General features: G+C 42.1%; 2 protein-coding genes across 2 annotated transcripts; one reads left to right on the top strand and one right to left on the bottom strand.

Moving 5' to 3' along the window:
• Positions 1–194: 194 nt before the first annotated feature.
• Positions 195–2,326, bottom strand: olah (oleoyl-ACP hydrolase). Its single transcript, XM_070846075.1, has 7 exons — positions 2,262–2,326; positions 1,976–2,171; positions 1,602–1,740; positions 1,373–1,472; positions 862–1,031; positions 675–757; positions 195–487 (listed from the first exon to the last, which is right to left on the bottom strand). The coding sequence occupies exons 2-7, from the start codon at positions 2,103–2,105 to the stop codon at positions 345–347; spliced, it is 765 nt and encodes a 254-aa protein (XP_070702176.1). The 5' UTR covers positions 2,106–2,171; positions 2,262–2,326; the 3' UTR covers positions 195–344.
• Positions 2,327–3,701: 1,375 nt separating this feature from the next.
• ago3b (argonaute RISC catalytic component 3b) lies at positions 3,702–18,793 on the top strand. The gene is made up of 20 exons (XM_070846052.1): positions 3,702–3,797; positions 3,995–4,276; positions 9,199–9,370; positions 9,616–9,736; positions 9,956–10,164; positions 10,897–11,033; positions 11,408–11,542; positions 11,812–11,899; positions 11,990–12,137; positions 13,131–13,250; positions 13,344–13,466; positions 14,256–14,389; positions 14,773–14,957; positions 15,173–15,332; positions 15,718–15,808; positions 16,413–16,607; positions 16,857–16,991; positions 17,194–17,295; positions 17,499–17,698; positions 18,308–18,793. The coding sequence occupies exons 2-20, from the start codon at positions 4,258–4,260 to the stop codon at positions 18,414–18,416; spliced, it is 2,583 nt and encodes an 860-aa protein (XP_070702153.1). The 5' UTR covers positions 3,702–3,797; positions 3,995–4,257; the 3' UTR covers positions 18,417–18,793.
• Positions 18,794–21,226: the final 2,433 nt, after the last annotated feature.

The raw sequence follows: 21,226 nt of genomic DNA, 5'->3' as shown, positions 1-21,226 counted from the left end.
AAACATAATAGCAAGGTAAATAAAGTTTTTAAAAAAACTCAACTATCTTCCAACTGTTTTCTAAAATGTAAACTGACCTATTAATGAATTAAAAATTGTAATAACCCTCAGATTGATGAATGAAAAAAGATTCTTAGTTGCAGCCCTAATATTAATAAATGTGGAGCCAATCCAGTCGTATTAAATAACTTTAATTACCACTAGACACCTGTTCAATTACAGCTGACGCACAATGTTACACTCCTGAAAATGTATTCAGACTTTATTCCCATCACAATGAATTAGTAAAAAAACAAGTTAACACATTAAATTAGATAGAATATACAGTGATGGTGCATATTTTATCACAAATAATCCATTTCTGATGTTTCCAGCTGCTTTGTGACGTAGTCTAATATTAGTTTTTCATTTCCGGACTCCTTCAGGTAAAAATGAGATCCATCGAACATCCTGATGGTGAAATCCCCCGATGTGATACTTTTCCACGCTGTTGATTAAACACATGAATATAATTAATGACGTATAAACAGGGACATAACCTGCACTGAGTGACAGAAACACCTACAGACATTTAAGCCTAATAAGCACTTTCGAGCAATATCAGCTTTTCCAGAAACCTACACAAGCCCTCTCTATAATAGGGCAGAGAGAGTGAAATAATTCAGAAGGCTGACCGTGTAAGTCATGAGGAACGTCGTCCTTTCCGTCAAAACATGTGACCGGGCAGGAGAGGAACGGACTCTCTGGTTTGTTACACCTGCAGGAAAGTCAGCAGCTCAAATCACAAGAGATATTCAACCTGGATCACAAACTCTTTTTAAATGACTGGTGAAATACAGAATAACAAAGCTGTCAGCCCACCGGTAGTTCTCCACGACGTGCAGGTCGGCCTTCAGGGCAGGGAGGAAGAGCTTCAGGACTTCAGGGTTTGCCAGCAGCTCAGGAGGAGTTCCTCCGATGGAAGTCAGCCACTTGAGGAAATCATCATCAGACAACTCGCTTCTCTTTGGGGCTTTGATACGCGTCTCTGACTTAAAGACGACATATTAACGGCAGATTGACAACATGAACCCGTGTCCGCTATAGAGGAGCCTAAACTATTAGTGTTCAGCTGTTAGTCTGTATATAAGATACAGTGATTACAGGTGAGCAATGTGTGCAGGATTTCTACTTCCCTCTAAGTTTACAGATGTTTGGTCTTCAGATTCAGATTACTTTACTGTCAGTTAAATTTACATAAAATGGATATTCAACACACACAACAGTACATAAGAATACACAAACAATGTGAATTTAAGACATTTTAAGACTTTTTAAGGACCTGTAGCTGCCCTGCAGGTGAAGTCCAGTTAAAAGTAATAAATGAACTTACATAAGGTGCAGAGGCACCAGACAGGAAGATGTGAACGGGCTCGAGGTTGTGAAGTCTCTTCAGAGCATCTGCAACGGCAAAACTCGTGAAGGCCCCAAAACTGAAACAGACCAGGAAACGTTGTGAGTTTTAAGTGGTGAAATGGAAAAAGGAAAAACAGATAACTGAGGCGTGTAGTCATGATAGATGGCCTATAATGTTGCCTGTAAAGCCTTTATTGTTGTCATACCTGTGGCCAAACAGAGCAAACGGCTTCTCTCTCAGCACAGGTAACAGCACACTGATAACCTCGTCCACAATCTGCTGCATGTCCTGAAAGAACGGCTCTTTGGCTCGACTCTCTCTGCCTGGGAGTTTAACAGCAAACACTGAAAGTGACAGAAAAAGTGTTCAAAACACTTCGAGCAGACGTACAATCATACTGTCACACTTTCTGTTCACAGGACATGGACATCATTTTAAACCTCAAAATCCCATAATTCCTTTTTTTTTTTTTTTTACTGTAGATAAAAGACCACATTAGCAATATTCAGCCAACAATCATGCAAACAGGTAAACAGTGCAAAGTGCAGCACTTATACAGTATCATATAGGGTGTGTTACCCTCTACGGAGCTGTTGAGGACATTTCCCCAGCGAGCGTAGTGTATGGACCCTCCACCTGCCCAGGGGAAGCATATCAGCCTGCTCACAGCGTCCGGCCTGTTCCTGAAGCAGCTGATCACCTTCTCCATCCTATTTCAACATGAGGGTGAAGATCCAAGACTGATTCACATCTGCTGAGACTGTAGTTTGTGCTCCTGCAAGAGAACACACATGCAACACTGGTGCTGGAGCGCAGAGACAATTTACCTCAACTACCTTAAATTATACAAATGTTAAGTTTCAACCTGTCCCTGGAAAACAGTGGTGCTTCCTCATGCTGAAGTGTAACATTTCCTGGTTATTTTCTTCTATGGTTTATGTATGGAGCTGCTGTAAAGCTGTATCTATGGATTCTGGAGACATCTACAGTGTGGAGTGTGTATGTCCATGCAAGCATGCAAACAGGCTGAAGCAGGTTTAGACTGTGTGTCTGTTGGTCCATGTCATATTTCGCAAAGTGCTGCTTTAATACCTGGATGGATGGGACTGGATGTAAACTTGCAATACCTGAAACACACGCAGTTATTTTAAAACATGACGTATATAGTTGAGAAAATAGTTTCTCGGAAGTGACGTTGTTTTCCACAGTTGGTATTTCCTGACGGATTTCCCTCAGAGGAGGAGGAGGAGGGAGCAACAGCCTTGTCAAGTCAGACAAAGTTAAACAGTGTCATACCGGAAAACCACGATCTTCCCTGTCAAAAATACTCATTTTTAAAGTACACGTCCTGCATTCAAATTTTTACTCAAATAAAGGCTAAAGTTATCAGAAATATGTGCTCAAAGTATCAAAAGTAAGTGCTCAATATGCGGAATGGCCCTTTAACAGAATATTTTCTTGCCGTGCCCATTATGTTGTTTGATTTCATTGTTATGATGCATTAATTTGTAGGCAGCTTTTTGATAATGTTTTTGATCAAAATGGAGCCAAAACTCTTGAAAGTACACCACTAGGTAGTTTAATCTGAGTGTTCAAGAGTATACAGAATTAGATAATATAACAACAATAAAATGTTCAAATAAGGAGGAAACATCCTGTGCAGCCTTTTATGAGGGGCTGAAAGTGAAAATGAAAGTGAACATGTGCTTTCCATCACTGATGACTGGATTGCACAAAGCGATATTAATCTGAATAGAAATTATATAGACAACATACGGTCTGTAGCTCTAATACAGATCTAAAACACCCTTCACTTTACATCCAGTTTATATACTTATATTGCTTAAACATATACTTATACATATTTATCTTTTTATTAAATATATATTTTAGATTTTTTTAAATGTCATTCCATCTCTTATCTTATATATCCTTTCTGTTACAGATCCTCCCAGCCAAGGGGTATCACATAAGTGTGCTGATGCAACCAGAGTGACAATAAACTTACATTTTGAATAATGGAAACACCTCAAAATGTCCACTTGTTGAAAAAAAATATGCTTCCCACCCAACATAAATGTGAATATAAATTATAAAGACAATCTATGTGGCACCGTAGCTCTAATGCAGATGCTCTAAAACATCTGCCTGTTAACGCTGGTTACCATGTTAGTTAGCCGTGCTTTTATTTTGAAGGAGCACGCCGGAAGTTCCGTCTTTGTCTTGTAGCTAGTTTTATATCAGGGAGCCGGAGGGCGGCGTAAGAGCAGATTTCAGACCGGTTTCTCGCCGATACCGAGGAGGACGCCGGGCTAGTGAGCCCCCTTATATCTGTCTGATAAAGACGAACACCGGATTGTCACGTTAACCAACAGGAACGACGAATTCAGCCTCTGACCGGGTAAATATTCATGCCAGTGTTGTGTGTCGAGTTGCCAGTTAGTTGCTAGTAGTCGTCGGCTAAAGCTAACTAACGTTGACGCCGCTAGCTTACCCACCGCGGCTAACGACTATCAGAGAAATGTAACCAACTCCGTGTTTAAACTCTCGCAAACATTCCCAACACGGAAAATAATGTGCTTCTTCTGTCAAATGCAGCAACGACAGCGGCGAAGGACGCAAACGGGGACATTTTGTTCAACTTCTAGCTGTCAGTTGCTGTAAGGCAGGTCGGGGGAGAAGACTTCCAGCCGAGGGGAACCCCGAGCGGCCCGGTTCCACATCAGCGACCGAAGCCGGGGAGCGGGGGAGCCGCGTAGCCGGGAAGCGGCGTGTCGGCCAGCGGATCTGGAGTCAAGTTTTCCCCTGCGCACGGAGAAGTGATCACTGGGTGCCGGGTCATCCGGACAGAGGCCTCATGAATGGAAATCGGAACAACAGGTGGGATCCCCCGACTCCCGGCCATGCTTAACAGCGCTAATTTGGTGTTCAGGTGGAGCTATGTGCAGACAGTGTGCAGGGCTGGACACAAGTTAGATCCCCATGACTGAGCATGTGGGAGCTGCACGGCTGTTATGTTGATCTAAAGCGGCTAAATAAGTTGCCAGGCTACCATGAGCTTTAAAAACTTAATTCAAATTCCCACATCCTGCTCCAGCAAGTAAGTTATAACACACTGGGTGGATCGGTTGTCAGCGGTTAGTTTTGCGCCTCTGAATGTGTTTGTGTGTGTGTGTGTGTGTGTGTGTGTGTGTGTGTGTGTGTGTGTGTGTGTGCATGTGCATGTGCGTGCGCGCCCCCCAAACCAGTCTCGCGGGTTACCTGTATGGTCTACGTCATTCTTTGTCGGCTGTCAAAGGCAGGTGGTGATCCCGTCAGGTGTGTCTGAAGCCGGAGAGAGGCTGGCTCACTTTCGTGTGTGTGTGTGTGTGTGTGTGTGTGTTTATATCTGTCTGAAGGGCAGCCTTTCACACCAGCTGCTGCCATAGTTACCCCAGCCATTGGATACTGTTCAGTTAACGGCTGCCTGTGTTAATTACAAATCAATTGAGCATGGCAGGACATTAATCAATTTGCCAGGGGCATAATTTGTGAGTCACAGCTTGTATATTATTGATGTTGTTGGGGCCAGTGGTGGACTGGGAGGGTGGAAAAAATAAAGGGCCAAACTGGTTCACTGTAACTGACCCATTCATTCACCACATGCTGCAGCCATTTTTCACCTCAGGAGCTGCAAAGAGCAACGCTTTATCAGGGACTGTGATTTTGAAATATTAAGATAGTGACAGCCTTTGATTTATGGGTTCATGTATATTTAATTCCAAACATAATAAGAGATTTATCAGCAGTTGTTAGCTGTACTCGTCAAATCTGTGTAACAAGTATTCTTGGAAGCAGGACTGCTAATTTTCAGTATCAAACAATTTACCAGTTATGTTTTCATCAAGTATAAAAGTGAATAAGCTTAATAAAATGTTCAAAAGCAATGGAAGTGTCCATCACAAGTTCCCAGAGCCCAATAGGACATCTTAAGATTGCTTATTTTTTCTGGCCTAAAGTCAAAATTAAATTGTGATATTTAGCAGGAAAAAAATCCCCATATTTGAGAAGCTGGGACTAATGAATGTTTGGAGTTTTTTGGTTGGAAAATTACTTTAAGAGTGAATTGATTATCAAAATAGTTGTTGATTTTTAAGTTTCCATCAATCGACTAGTCAATAATCGACTAATTCTTTCGGTTCTGATTTAAAATCCTTTGTATTTCCTCACTGATTCACATATGTTCAACTCCTAATTTTTCTTTTTCTTTTCATTTCTTTTTTTTATAATTGTGGTTTTAGTTTTGCGATAAAAAAGAAATACAAACACAAAAAGTGAGGGAGGAGTCTGATATGAAAAGATTCATTGATGCAGTGTGTCAAAAAAATAATGATAATACCTGTAGGTCTGCAAGTTGCATACAGAGAGTTTTACAGTGTAGACTCAGCATAGTCCAGGGAGAGACGGCACATTTTCCCAAATTTGGCAGAACCATGAAGTATAACTCTGAGCTTCTCTGGTTCAGCCATAAAACATAACTGGGAGGCGTCTGTTTTTCCAGTTTAGGAGAATTAGCCTGCGTGCTAATGTGGGCATTTCTAACAGACACATTGAGGGCAGCGTAATGTTCATTGATTGGAATGACCCCGGTCAGCATGGGACTTGATGAAGTTATTTTCCTTGTCCACCAGGAAAACTTTTTGTGCCGCTTCACCAGGCCAGTCTTCCCCTTGCTGAGGCTGAAATTACAGGACACTGTGTGAACATGATAGAAATAAGAGGCTGGAACAATTTGCACTGTTTGAACCAGACAAATGGGCCTCCGACTCATCCTGAAAATAATCTCGCAAACATCTATCTGCCATGTTTTGTGTTCTCAGACTAATAACAGGTTTTTCTGTTTTTGTTTTTTTGCTGCTGCTTTTTGTTTGTTTCACCTTTTAAGTTAAAATTTTTTGCATAAATGCACCGTGTCCCTGTTAAAAAGCCACTTAATGTTCTGAATACTTCTACATTAGTTCCCTGTCAGTAAATTAAGAGCTCAAAATGTTTTCTGACAAATCTAGTTCATTTTGTTTCTCTTGATTAGTTGTTCTTTTTTCCAGTGGTCAGGATATTGTTAAAAATATTTTTTCCCAGAGTTTAACGTAGCATCATAAAATTGAACAACCATCCAAATCCCAACAATATATTAAATTTACAGTGCTTAAAAAGTGTGTTTAAGTGTTTAAAGTGTTCTGCAAGGTTAAAACTTTTATTTTGATAGTAAAAGTTTTACCCATTTGAAGTCTTCAGCATTAATGTAGTCATTGTAGGACTGTACAATAAATAAATAAGCAGGGTACTCTCTTAGAGTATGTGGACTGAATGTCGTCTCTGTGGGCTGCGACTGGCTGTGTGGTGCATTTGTATGATGAAGCAGCCTGATAAGTGGTCATTAATCTCTCCATTGTTGCTCATTCTACAGTGAACCTTTGTGTTTTTGGGTCGTTACTGGTGCCGTAGCTGCTGTCTTGTGTCTAGTTTGAGTCTGATTCAAAGAAATCAAAGTGTGGGTTCACTTTGTTGCCACTTTTTGATTCGGCTTTCTGTCGTTTTTGCATAGAGGATAAAAATAAGAAAAGAAAACATTACTCTGGCGCTTTTGGGCAGCAGATATGCTGACCTGGGTCCTCAAAAGGTGGACTGAAAACAACCAATGTTGCATCGTATAATAAAGTAACCAATAAATAGACAACAGAGCTATCTAGGGTTCGTACAAAAAGTCTTAAGTTTGAACTTTAATGTTAATTTTAACTGTCATGTTTCAAGGTTAGTAAAGTGCTTGAATTCTAATACAATCATCAAAAAATGCTTGATTACATAAACCTGATCTTTCATATAAGACAAAAATATTTGAAATGAATCGTCATATTTGTTGACGTCTCACACCATATAATCACAATCGAAGCGCTCATTCAAAGTTGCTGCTGTTACAAGTGGTAAATAAACAAAGTGACAGTATAAAGTGACAGTATACACTGATTGCTGTGGGTATAGAGAATTTTTTGCAGCTGTTTTATAGCAACAATTTAGATATGATGATGATAAAGGCGTCACGAGTCTTGAAATTTTTTGGTTTAGGGACCATGAAAGTGCTTGAAAAGTGTCTGAATGTTACTCTTAAAAAGCAGCTTGAACCCTGGCTGTCGCAATGACATCAACATCAATATCCTAAAAGTAAAAAACAAATGATAAAATAAAATGTAGTTAAAAAAGCTCAGTGGAGCTCCGAGATGAATTAGACAAATCTGCGAGCACCTGTTTTCCTCTTCCTCCTCTTTGTCAGCATGCCTGTAGTTGCCATGGAGAAACTGTAGCAACACGGGTGCCGTCGTCATGGAAACGGCACTGGGGAGGATGCGACCTGGGGGGACGCATCAGCAGAAAGCGCAGTCCTTCACTGAAAGATGACTCCTTTTGGCAGGTTCAGGGTCAGCCCTCGACCCTGACAGGAGCTCGCTGCCTCAATCTGAAACAGTTTAAAACTTTCCGCCCACAGCTGCTCTGCGGCGCCTCATGGTCACATGGGTTTTTGGGTTTTTTTCACTTGTAAGCTTCTTTTTTTCCTCCCTCTCATTACAACAAAGCACAGCTCATAATATTTGAGCTCGAGCTCTCTGCATATGTGCAGACCTACATACATTGGTCGTTGTGTGTATGTGTGCGGATCCTCTGAGTCACATTTGTGGAAACTGTGTGGTTATGTGATGTCAGTTTTTTTTTTTTCTTACTGAGTACTTTCCAGTTTGGCATTTATGAAAATTGGTGTCAAATTGGCGTGGTGTGTCACCCGCCTACTGCCGTCTGGCAAAGGCCATGTCAGCCAGGAGAAATCTGTGAACGCCAAGCTGGTCTTTATTTAAAATGTCACCAAACTCTGTAACCTTTCTAGACGTCCATTATCCTTATTGATGTGCGAAAAACCCATTTGTTTCAGTTTGATGTGAGGCAATCTTCAACGTCCCTGAACATCTTCAGTCCCAGCACCCGCTGCTTCTTCCTCCTTATTAACCACTTCCTTCCTTCAGCCTCTCAGAGCTGTTAGCTTGTAGGAGTAGATCATTCATGAATACTGGTTTGGGTTCTGTTGTAGCTGTTTTGGTACGTGGAATCTACACAAATCTTGATGACAGATATAGATGGCTTTTAGACTGGATTTTGTAGGATCATGTGCCATGTTACATGTTGGAGATGCCAAACATGCTCAAAGGGGAAAAAGGAACCACCAAAATCCAGGGGTTAATTTCCTTACATACATATGAGCGTTACATTAAAACCACATTAACTGATTATGGCCACTTGGGGAGGCACAACAAGCTGTAAAGTATATGGTAAATATACCACTGATATATTTTGAGCTATCACTTTATAGCTGGCATGGCAAACAAACAGCTGCCTATCCACATCCAACATATATAGAGCAACATTAGCAATCAGTTGTAGTTATTTATGTGTCACTTGGTAAATTTGAGCCCAATATTCACTCTGTCTTTAGCTCCATTTTGGTTTCCATGAGCTCCTTACATGAGGGGAATATCGAGCTTTTTAGCTCCACAATGTTCACCAGGTACTTGCCAAGTTAGTCTCTCTGCTGTCTGCTGGTACCCTGAAGACACAGATGAGAACATTAACATTAACGGTGAACAAAACGATGAAGATGCAGGCATAAAACCAAAACAGGGGGATTATCATTACAACAATTTCATAATGTACCAAGAAAGAGCGTGATGTAAAATGTTATATATTTTCTTTACATTTATTTTTGGCATGTGTTGCTGCAGGAGCCGTTGAAGCCCATGCCCTTTTTTCGTTGCCACGGCGACCTGGCTATGGCACCATTGGGAAGCCCATCAAGCTTCTGGCCAACTGCTTCCAGGTGGAAATACCCAAGATCGATGTCTATCTGTACGAGGTGGACATCAAGCCCGATAAATGTCCTCGCCGAGTCAACAGGTAACAGAAAACACTGAAGCCGGTTTAGGTCTTGATCTGGTCTTTACAATCAGACTCTCCCCATGAGCCTGGACTAGTTTGTTCGTTGTTGAGTAATTGGACTGTGAATCTGTCAGAGGTAATACTAAACACTTCATTTTGTTTATATTTCTTACCTAGAATGTCTTTGAGCTGTGTAAGCCAGGATTCATGCTGTATGTTAGTTGTGGTGATGTGTTTCTTCCCTCCTGGTCTGTGTTTTTTAGGGAGGTGGTGGACTCCATGGTTCAGCATTTCAAGGTGACCATCTTTGGCGACTGTCTGCCAGTTTACGATGGGAAGAGAAGCCTCTACACCGCTAATCCACTTCCTGTCGCCACTGGTGGGGTAAGACCTGAGACTGAAGTTTTGGTCAGTAGTCTAGATTGACAAAAAATACAGTTTAGCTAAAGAAAGAATTTCGAGGTCACAGGTGATGTGTGAATGGCTGCTCAAGGTTTTTCTTGTCTAAAAATAGGCTCACACTCATGTGAAAGTAATGTTTCATGTGGCTGGTGTCTTTTTTTATCAAAGATCAGACATAATAACCCTTGTTTTCCTCTTCAGGTCGATCTGGATGTCACCTTGCCAGGCGACGGAGGGAAGGATCGGCCATTTAAAGTCACCATTAGGTTTGTGTCGTTGGTCAGCTGGCACATGCTGCACGAAGTCCTGACGGGGCGTGCTGTGGCCGAGTCGGTGGACCTGGAGAAACCGATCAGCACCAACCCCGTTCACGCTGTGGACGTCGTCCTCCGACACCTGCCCTCCATGAAGTGAGTTTCTCCCTTGACCTTCCACATAAAATTGTTTTCCACATGAACACGTATTCTATAGGAATATATTTTTTTACTCATAGGTGTGAATTGCTTTACTAAGTACTAGGTTCTAGTTTGTTGAAATTTTCTGCTCAAATCATGACTATTGTCTCAAAATGATTAAGATTGATGATCACTGTGTATGCCATAGTTTATCTTCAGTTTTCAGTGTCATTGAGAGGAAAATGAAGATAAGAGTTACGATCTTAATGGCACTGAATTAAGCATGAGAAGAGTATTTCTTGTTGATTAGTTCACATCATGAAATTTGATCGGAGGATACTTGCATCCTGGAGCTACTGTATAGCTTCCTTAATTTATTATGCAGTATCTCAACCACCAAGGCGTCACATACTGTAACAGGTGCAGTTTAATGGAAACATTTATGTGCTGTGCAAATGTTAGTGTATTAGATAGTCCAAGTGGGATTTGAACAATGAGATAGAGATTAAACTCTTTTATGTAATCTGTCTGAAGATAGTCTTTTGGTGAATCCATTAACCAAAATAGCTTTTAGTGACATGAATGAAAATGTTTTTAGCCTCCCGTGGTTTCAGATCTGTGACTCGGGCAGCTCTGGTGTTATGCTGCACCCACTGAACCACACAGGGAACCCAGCCAGAGCAGAGTTTTATTTCTGTGCTCCACTAACCTTTGTGTCACCTTTGTGAACCTCTCCGTCCTCATCAGATACACACCTGTCGGGCGATCCTTCTTCTCCTCCCCAGAGGGCTACGACCACCCGCTTGGTGGAGGAAGAGAGGTTTGGTTTGGCTTCCATCAGTCAGTACGACCAGCCATGTGGAAAATGATGCTCAACATTGATGGTGAGTAAGCACTGTAAAACCAGGTGCGTTTAAAAGAATAGTTAGACATTTTCTGAAATATGCTCATTGTGGAAGAGAAGATGAATGTGTCATGTGTGCTCAGCAGACATTAAGCTACAGCGAGCGGCCAGTTAGCTTAGCTTAGCATAAGGACTGGAAACAGCTAGCTTGGCTCTGTCCAGTGGAAACAGAACCACCTACCAGCACCTTTAGCACTCACTAATTACCATATTATATCTTGTTTGGTAAATTTATACAAAAGAGCCCCAAAGATTTATTTGTGGGATTTATGGCTCTAAATAAACCTTCATTCTCCTCCGCCAGTGTTGTTGCCGTTGTGATTTAGAGTTTGAACTTGTTGCGTATCATTTCAGTGTCGGCCACGGCTTTTTATAAAGCCCAGCCAGTGATCCAGTTCATGTGTGAGGTCCTGGACATTCACAACATTGACGAGCAGCCCCGCCCTCTCACCGACTCCCACAGGGTCAAGTTCACCAAAGAGATCAAAGGTATGTCACAGAGGAAAGGCGGTGATTGTTTTCACCGTGCTGTACCGGTTTGTGCGTTGTTGTATGTGAAGCTACTGCAGCTTTTTGATGTTGTAGTAGACTATTCAGCTTATTTGTTGTTTAGTTTATTTGATGCATGAAGGAGGTGACATCTGAATTTTGGTGCAGTAGGAATTTAAGCCTATTCAGTTGTTCCACTCTACTGATAAAAGCTGTTGTCACTTAGATGTTGCCGATGCTTATTTACATTGATGCTTCCATCTTCACAGGTCTTAAAGTGGAAGTGACACACTGTGGAACCATGCGTAGGAAGTACAGAGTCTGCAATGTAACACGGCGCCCTGCCAGCCTCCAGACGTACGTTACTACATTGCTCCCCTGTGGTTGTTAACCCGAAATCAAAGCTGTCATTGGCTCACACTAACCAGAGATTCTTGTCACCCACAGATTTCCGCTGCAGCTTGAGAGTGGTCAGACAGTTGAACGCACAGTGGCGCAGTACTTCAGAGAGAAGTACAACCTGCAGCTGAAGTACCCCCACTTGCCTTGTCTGCAGGTGGGCCAGGAACAGAAACACACCTACCTGCCCCTGGAGGTAAGGACCAATAGTGCCTGTATGATTTTAAATGCTGTGAAAAGTCCTCAGAAGTTAAATTATTAAAGATTACCCATCACTGCAGCTGGTAACTTTTTGAGGTAATATGCACATTTTACTGCAAGCTCATGTTTTATTTGCTCTGCTGCTTCTAGCCCACCTCCCACCTCCCACTGCGGCAGATTTCCAGTCGCAGCCATTTATCTAAAACGGAGTGGGTTCGATTATTGATGATGATTCGCCGTTGAGGCGTTGTTTTGCAAAACACACAAGATTTGATAAAAGTTCAATTTATGCTCAGCATCATCACATCACATTTCATTGTTCTAATTGGTTGTAGGTCTATCAAGTTGCTTCTGGAGGCATTTTGGTCTGTTTCGGTCGATAACATCCTTCAAAAAATGAATTGAGGGGTTCCAGACTAATTATCCTGGCAATACCAAGTTATATTTTACTGCAAAATTCATTCAAACTTTTCTGTTTCAGACAGTCAAAGTTCATTTATCCTTTATCAAAATAGTCATTACTAGAAATCATGAATTACATTTTTATGTTCAGCCTGCTGCCATATATTTTTGGGCCTTAGCACATGTGGTTCAGCTAATCATAGAGGTCCTGTGTTTTGCCTGAAACAGTCAACTAATCAGACCTAAATAGCTGGGATTAAGAACAGGGACACCATCATCAACAGGTAATTTATAGTTGCATACATGAAAAACTGTGACAATAAAATGGCAATAAGTTTGGTTGAGATACAAGTTGATGAAGTCCATTTACAGATCTTAAGTCGACATATTTCTTGAATCAGTGCAGAAAAATGATAACTTCACTGTTTCCGCAGTTTCCGTCTCAAAAGTAAATGGATCTATTATTTGTTCCTGGTTTGGACGAATCAAAGCACCTCCCCCACCAACAAGAAATATGCGAACATGAACACAATGTTAATGAGCTGGACCCTGAATTGCCTTTTTTTTTTTTTTTTTTTGCATATAGGTGTGCAACATTGTACCCGGACAGCGCTGCATTAAAAAACTCACAGATAACCAGACGTCGACCATGATCAAAGCAACAGCTCGCTCTGCACCCGACAGACAGGAGGAGATCAGCAGGCTGGTCAGTATCCTGTGGATTAAACAGCAGGAGGCATGCTCTTTTTTTTTTTGCTTTTTTTCCCTGTGAAATAAAAATAATTTTCTCTTCTCTTAGGTGAGGAGTGCAAATTACGAGGCCGACCCGTTCGTCCAGGAGTTTCAGTTCCGCGTTCGAGACGAAATGGCTCAGGTGACGGGCCGCGTCCTGCCGGCCCCCATGCTGCAATATGGCGGCAGGGTGAGCTCTGAACCATTTATGGTACTTTTCCTTTTTTTCGCGCTTCATTTGCATGTTTGTTTTTCTACATTACTCTGTGTGTGTGTGTGTGTTCAAACAGGGTTTCCCCCAGTTTGTCAGGAAAGCTACACAAGTTGGACGAATAACCCTGACTCATGACATCTTGATTTTCAGTAGCCAAAACCAAAAACTCAGATGATGTTATGATCCTTTCAATTAGAGATGAATGGCCTGTATCATACATCTCGATGACAAAGATCTAGAATTGAGCCACGCTCAGACTGCTCTGAGTTTGCACATATTTTCTGTGGGGGAATTCTGTGAATTTGTTTTTCTTACATTTGATGTGCTTACACAGAATTCTCTCTGATTACATCTTATCCATCTCTCACATCTTTTCACCTGTTTTTGTCTGTGAACTTCTACTTTTCGATTTTGCTGTGGTTTCACACTGTTTTTAGAGATCATATATAGAAGCAGTTTTAATTTGAAAGCGCTCTCTGTTTTGCATGTCTGCCACAAAAAAGGTTTTCTTACACTACATGCTAAATGCTTGACCCAATCAAAAGCAAGCACAGATGCAACTTAGAAATGAATTAGTCTCTAATGCCATAATCAGCTAATCATTCAATCTCAGACCATTATATTATCAGTATTGCTTGATCTTGACATCCCACTGGCTGCCCGAATCCTTTGAATCTTTGAATCCATACTCTGTCTGTGTCCTTGTACTGTATGTGTCTGTGTGACTGCCAGCCCCAGCAGATCAACCCTGCACTGTCGTTGCAGAACCGCACGGTGGCCACTCCCAGCCACGGGGTGTGGGACATGAGGGGGAAGCAGTTTCACACCGGAGTGGAGATCAAGATGTGGGCCATTGCCTGCTTCGCCACCCAGAGGCAGTGCAGAGAAGAGATCCTGAAGTGAGTTCACAAAAATGATTGTTAATGCTTAGTGTAGTTCAAGTAGAGTGGTAAAATGGACTGGGGAAGAGATGAACAGATTAAAGGAAGGATCATATTTTTTCATACAGTTTTATTTAGTTGTAATTGTTTGAAATGCAATTAGACCTGGGTACAGATGATATATTTATTTTTAAAACAAATACAGGGGGAATTTTTCTCTCTTCTTATAGTAAAAAATAATGTATGAGTACAGAATATTTACTCCTTAAGTGGTGCGTAGAATCACAGATCTTCCTTTTATAAGTCACAGTGAACCAGCCCACTGCTGGAGACATTAAAAACACAAGGCTTGTCTTTATGAGTGTATCATGTATGGTCATTTCTTTTCTCTCCATGCTCAGGAGCTTCACCGACCAGCTACGTAAAATCTCAAAGGATGCTGGGATGCCAATCCAAGGCCAACCATGCTTCTGTAAATATGCACAGGGAGCGGACAGCGTGGAGCCCATGTTCAGACACCTGAAGAACACCTACGGTGGGCTGCAGCTCATCATCGTGATCCTGCCTGGGAAAACACCCGTCTACGGTACAAAAATACTACCTTCTAGACCAAATGCAGTGTTTGAAATGGGAACAGCGTAACAACAGTAACAGAAATTAAGTCAGTCTCTGACCTCCAGGCACCTGCTGCCCTTTAAATAAACGTCCTCACTTCAGTTATGTGTCGTTTGTGAGGCATTCAAGTGCTTACAGTAAAGAGTGGATGGAGAGTTAAAGAAATGTGTGATCTCTGACCCCCAGCTGAGGTGAAGCGGGTGGGTGACACCCTCCTCGGCATGGCCACTCAGTGTGTGCAGGTGAAGAACGTAGTGAAGACGTCACCTCAGACCCTCTCAAACCTCTGCCTCAAGATCAACGTCAAACTGGGAGGAATCAACAACATCCTGGTTCCACACCAACGGTACAATCAACACAACACTTTAGGGCTGCAACGATTAGTCAATTAATTGATCTGTTGTGAACTATGAAATTAATCAACCAATCGGCCAACTATTTCCATCATTGATTAATTGTTGTTGGTCATTTTTTAAGAAAAAAAACAGAAATTCTCTGAATGTGAATATTTTCTGAATAAGAACCTTCTGAGTCTTTTTTCTCAGATATAGTTGGTAGGTCACTGAATGAGGCTGTCTGACATTAGTTTCTACTCAAATCACATGAAAAGTCTAGGAAGTGTTGTTTTCTAACCTTTTTTAAGATTTCTCCTCATAATATTTCTTTTTCAGTCTGTCGGCTGTTAGAAAAAGATTAAGAACATAATTTTGTGTCCTTTCTTTTCCGTCCAGACCCTCTGTGTTTCAGCAGCCTGTCATCTTCCTCGGGGCTGATGTCACTCATCCTCCAGCAGGAGATGGGAAGAAGCCATCTATTGCAGCGGTTAGACTCACCCTCAGAAAAAAAGCTACCCGGCTGTCAATTTTGTGTTTCAATCTGTGTCCATTGCCACAAATTGCATTTTCTCTCTCTGAATTAATTTTGGACTTTAAGCATGTTAACACAACTCTAAAGACAGTAGTCCTGCTAAGATGGCTACATGGCTAATCATTATTCCACTAATATTCTCATTTACATGCATCCCTGCATATGTAAAATACCCCAATGACGTAATTGTCTTTATGGGCTTTCAAGTAGCTGTGTTTCTCCCTCTTTTAGGCGTGCGTCTCTACCACTGCCTTGCCAACTGTTAGCTAGTCGGTTTGTTCGAATTGAAGCATATCCCACATGTCTTAATCATAAAGCACTACATTTGGAACAAGGCCTAATTCTGAATATCCCAACGGAATATGCTGTTTACATGATCCGTATTCGAATTTGGAATAAGAGTGGAATATTAGTGTGCGTGTAAACAGTCAGTGTTTCCTGTGTAATGTTGGGACCTAATTTGAGTGTTTATTTATTTTATTACTTACACACTTTTACAGAAAAACAGTTTCTTAAGCTGCAGTGCTTTGCCGGCCTGACTGATGTTGTGCCTCCACAGGTGGTCGGCAGCATGGACGCCCACCCCAGCAGGTACTGTGCAACAGTTCGGGTCCAGAGGCCCAGACAGGAGGTCATCCAGGACTTGGCCTCCATGGTGCGAGAGCTCTTGATCCAGTTCTACAAATCGACCCGCTACAAGCCAACCAGGATCATCTTCTACAGGGATGGAGTGTCAGAGGGACAGTTCAGACAGGTGTTACAGCTCGCTTTTTGGCTAAAATTGTGTTTTGCTATGCACTTGGTAAATACATCACACCTGTTTTTTAAAAAAGCAAATTGACCAGTAACTGTAATTTTCCTTTTTATGGAGGGAGCCCTCAGTTCTTGACAAGTAGCAGGGTCTTTTCATGCTAATTAGATTAATCTAGATGTCCAATTCTTAATCTTCTGTCTGTGCACCAGTTTTAGAAAAAGACATTTGCTCATGTATTTTTGTGTGTAGGTGCTGTACTACGAGCTGCTGGCTATCAGGGAGGCATGTATCAGTCTAGAGAAGGATTACCAGCCGGGGATTACTTACATTGTTGTACAGAAACGCCATCACACACGTCTCTTCTGTGCGGATCGCAACGAGCGGGTGAGTAACACAAAAAAGTTGTAGAGGATATTAATAACACTCTTGTTATTGTTATTAATTCCACCTCTGCTTTTCCTGCTTTAACACGACAAAATTCATGCTGCCTCGCCGTCTACTCTCTCTGTTCGTTGACTGATTTAGTAAATTAGTGACTGAAGAAGTGCGACCTCCTCCTAAATGAGATTTTTACATTTCCTCTCAGGTTGGACGAAGTGGAAACATTCCTGCCGGCACCACAGTGGACACAGACATCACCCACCCCTACGAGTTCGACTTTTACCTCTGCAGCCACGCTGGAATCCAGGTAAACTTTGAGGGTTAAACTCAGACCTGTTGTGGCTGGATTGCTAATGAAAGATCTTTTTGAATTGAAGAGATCTTTCCCCCTCAGTCTGAACCGACAGGCCTCCTCCCAGATTCATCCTAATTTTAGTCGCTGATTGTTTGTCCTCGCTCCGTGAAGCTGTTCTCTCTGGGGTGTGATTAACTCGGCTCTCCTCCCCCCAGGGTACGAGCCGGCCTTCCCACTACCACGTTCTGTGGGACGACAACTGTTTCACTGGCGACGAGTTCCAGCTCCTCACCTACCAGCTGTGCCACACCTACGTCCGCTGCACGCGCTCCGTCTCCATCCCAGCGCCGGCTTACTACGCCCACCTGGTGGCCTTCCGAGCCCGTTACCACCTGGTCGACAAAGAGCACGACAGGTGGGGAGAAACTCTTTTGATTCATTTTAATCTAACCTAACGTAATCCAAGCTGGGTTCATCTAACTTTGCAAAGTGAGACCATGTGGTTCCTTAGAAAAAAAGGAAACATGTTTTCTCATAAATTTGTGATTTTTCTTGCAAAAAGGCTTTATAATCTCAGGATGTTCACTTTAATCTTAGAATATCCCAGTTTTTTTCCATAAGTTTATGACTTACATCTTGGAAATTCAGATATTTTTCTCAGAAAAAATTACCTTCCTCTCCCGATTCAGTCTTTATTTTTATCGTTTATTATTTTAAACCTTCATTAGCTCTAATACGCCATCATGGCAGCCAGTTTAATGGGTTGCTTCAACATTCAGTGCTTGTAACTTGTAACAGTAACTGGTGGAGGATAGTCACAAGGTTTCTAAGGAATTTAAATTTATTTTATCTGTTTGGACCATGAAGTTGGTTTGTCCTAATTTTATAGGTTGCAGAAATGTATTTGATACATTTTCCAGGTGGGATAAATTAATTTTTCATGGCAGACGCTACACAGGGAAATAATGTAGACTTTTCTTTATGTTGCTCACCGTTCTGTTCCTCTGTCTTTTCGGCCCGGCAGTGCGGAGGGCAGCCACGTCTCAGGGCAGAGTAACGGCAGGGACCCCCAGGCGCTGGCCAAGGCTGTTCAGATCCACCACGACACACTGAGGACCATGTACTTCGCCTGAACGCCGCCTGCACTTCCCTCCATCTTTCCCAGCCACTCAGCCAGTCTTAGTGTCCGACTTTCATCAGCCGCCACGCAGAGTGATACCCCCCCCCACCCACCCCCCCACCCCAGGGCTGGTGCAGCTTTAGTCGCTTGGAACTCGATGACGACGGCTGTGACTGCAGGCTGCGTAAGGATGTAAAAAGCCAGAGAGGAGCTACAGCCACATTATGCAATTTTAAACCAGCCAATCGTTCCTGCGCTCCTGCCCGTGCATCTCCCCCCCCCAACACCCCCCACCCCCCCCACATCTGCTCTGCTGTATTTAAATCAAAGTGGATTCTGTCCCCTTAAAAGCGTCCTCGCCTTCCAGTTTTAAACAGTAGCTCAAAGTTTTATTTTGCAGTTTTCTTTTCCTTTTGTGTGTTTTTAAAGAACAGCGGAGCAGGAGGGAAAACAAAATTATTATTTTTATTTTATTTTTTCGGTGCATGGGTGGGCACGCAGCAGAGCCAGTGAGGACCTGACTTGCTCCGTAGCCTCGTGTTGAGCCTTATGTCGCTTGTTTATATTGTAGACGGTTTTACATGTTTGTTTGTGGGTTTTCAGCTTGTCTAGATACGAATACTGTACGTGCTATTTCTCTGTCGAGCGTACGTGTGGTTGCCATGGCAACATGCTAGTGGAGTACGCTCTTAGAAACCGAAAGCTTCGCCCTTCTCTTAAAACGGCAGGCTGCCTTTAGCGGTTACTCTTCTGTCGCCCTTTAAGCCAATGGTTCCTCACAGTCGTTCAGCCAGACGGTAAGAAGCAGAACTTGGCACTCTACCAACGCAGACACTGAATGAAATCTATTTTTTTTTTTTTGTTTGATTATTATAAAACAAAGCCACATACAGCCATCGATGAGGTAATGTATATCGCTGGATGCCTTACTGTGAGGCGAGGTGCATAGAGAGGACTGTTCTAATACAATGCTACGGCCACGAAATTGACAATTTTGAACTTCTCACTCATAGTTCAGCTTGGTACAAAGTGTATTACCAAACGTTTCTCGTGTGTTTTATTCCTCTTGCTATTTATGAGTTTGTTTTTTTTAGTTTTAACTTAAATTAACATTCGTTTTCAGCAATAGAGCAGAGCAGAGTAGACCGGTTCTGACCACCACAAACCTTTTGACTTCTCCCACTTTTTACATGAGGAACTGACCAATTTCAGCTGTCAAGGACTCCTTCAGTGCAATAAGGTGTTAACGCAGAGCGAGCAGGTTCAGTGGTGAATGTTTTCGACGCGTGTTTGGTTTGCTAAAATAGTTTTGAGCGGGTTTCAGTAAGTGACGGTGAACTCGGGTTCAGGAATGTACAGTGTTTTGACATTCTTACGAACAAGTCGGACTGATGCCGCAGACGTGAGGGTGTGTGGATCAGTCGAGAGGTCTGACGGTGTTTGGAGAGATTAAACAAAGTGCCTGATGTGGTTACAGAGTGAGCCGATGGTTGGTTGGAGGGTTTTTGATCGTATGTTGGTTTGGGTGCCTCTGTGGATGCTTTTAGTCTGCCAGCGAACTGTGAAAACGCTGCACTGCCCGACGCATGGAGCTCCACTCCACGATTGCCAAGTTTGTGTGACCGTTACTGATGTTTTGGTTCCTCGTTATCAGGAAATAATCACATCCATATCGACTGAACACGATTCTGTGATCAGAGCTGGATGATGTAACCATCACTCAAAAAACAAAGCTTAAAATACAGCAAACTGTTTTCTACTAATATGACAAAATAATCAGCTTATGTTCTTATAATTCATAATCTGTTTTCCTGTCACTAAAGGAAATGCTCAATAATTATTTACCCAGTTGCTAATTTTCTCATATCTTTCTTCAAATAGACCAAAAATGGCAGTTCAGTCTGAATATTGGGCTAAAAAGTTCTTGTTGTTTGATTTAAAAATTCTAGAGAATTTCAAAATATTCAGATGATCACAACTTTTTTTTTTTTTTTTTTTATCACAATAAAAGCTTAATCTGAACATGCACTCAGTGGCCACTTTATTAGGTACACCTGTCCGATCTAATACAAGCTAGTACATTTGTTCAGCCCTAAAGTTTACTGTTATGATGCTTTTGTTCACACCGTTGTAGAGGTGTTGGTGGTGTTGTTGTTCTGGACTGGTGTTTCTGATCCTCTGCCTCCCTCGTGTATGTGAGGAAGGAGGACAGAAAGGATTAGAAACACCTCCGTATGATATCATGTTGTTCTTTACAACACCACCATTTGAACTATGACCCCCAATAATAAACACATTAATAAATTCACACATTTCTGGCAAAGCCAACAAAAACTGCACATTATGAGCTTCATGAGTCCAGATGTAGCTCACGTCTGACGACATGTCAAATCGGACAGGTGTGCTTAATAAAGTGGCCACTAAGTTTAGTTTCCTGCACCTCAGCAGAGCTTTGTTTCACGTCATGATCTCAACAAAAAAAGACTCTTTCATGCCCATGAGAAAATATTACTTCTCTGGCCTTCTGTAAGATGTGATGTGTGTTAATGTAAAACCCTGAGCAGGTGTCACATGCAGCCAGGTGAAGGCAGAGACTGTGTGTGTGTGTGTGTGTGTGTGCGTGTGTGTGTGTGTGTGTGTGTCCTCCCCTGGTGCGCTGATGGGACTCGCTGTTTGCACTCGTTCTTATTCAGATGGCAGATTCAGAGTCTTTATCGCCGACCTTTGTCGTATTTGTTTTTCGGAGCAGATCTGAGCTGGTGTCCCAACCTGGTTTCAGTGCTTGTAATTCCACACCGTTCTGAGTAGAGCTGCAACTGATTA

Source organism: Pempheris klunzingeri, chromosome 16 (assembly GCF_042242105.1).
Source record: "Pempheris klunzingeri isolate RE-2024b chromosome 16, fPemKlu1.hap1, whole genome shotgun sequence".
In the NCBI taxonomy this organism is placed as follows: Eukaryota; Metazoa; Chordata; class Actinopteri; order Acropomatiformes; family Pempheridae; genus Pempheris; species Pempheris klunzingeri.
The sequence above is the reverse complement of the archived record's forward strand: the minus strand, read 5'-3'. Positions and strand labels throughout refer to the sequence as shown.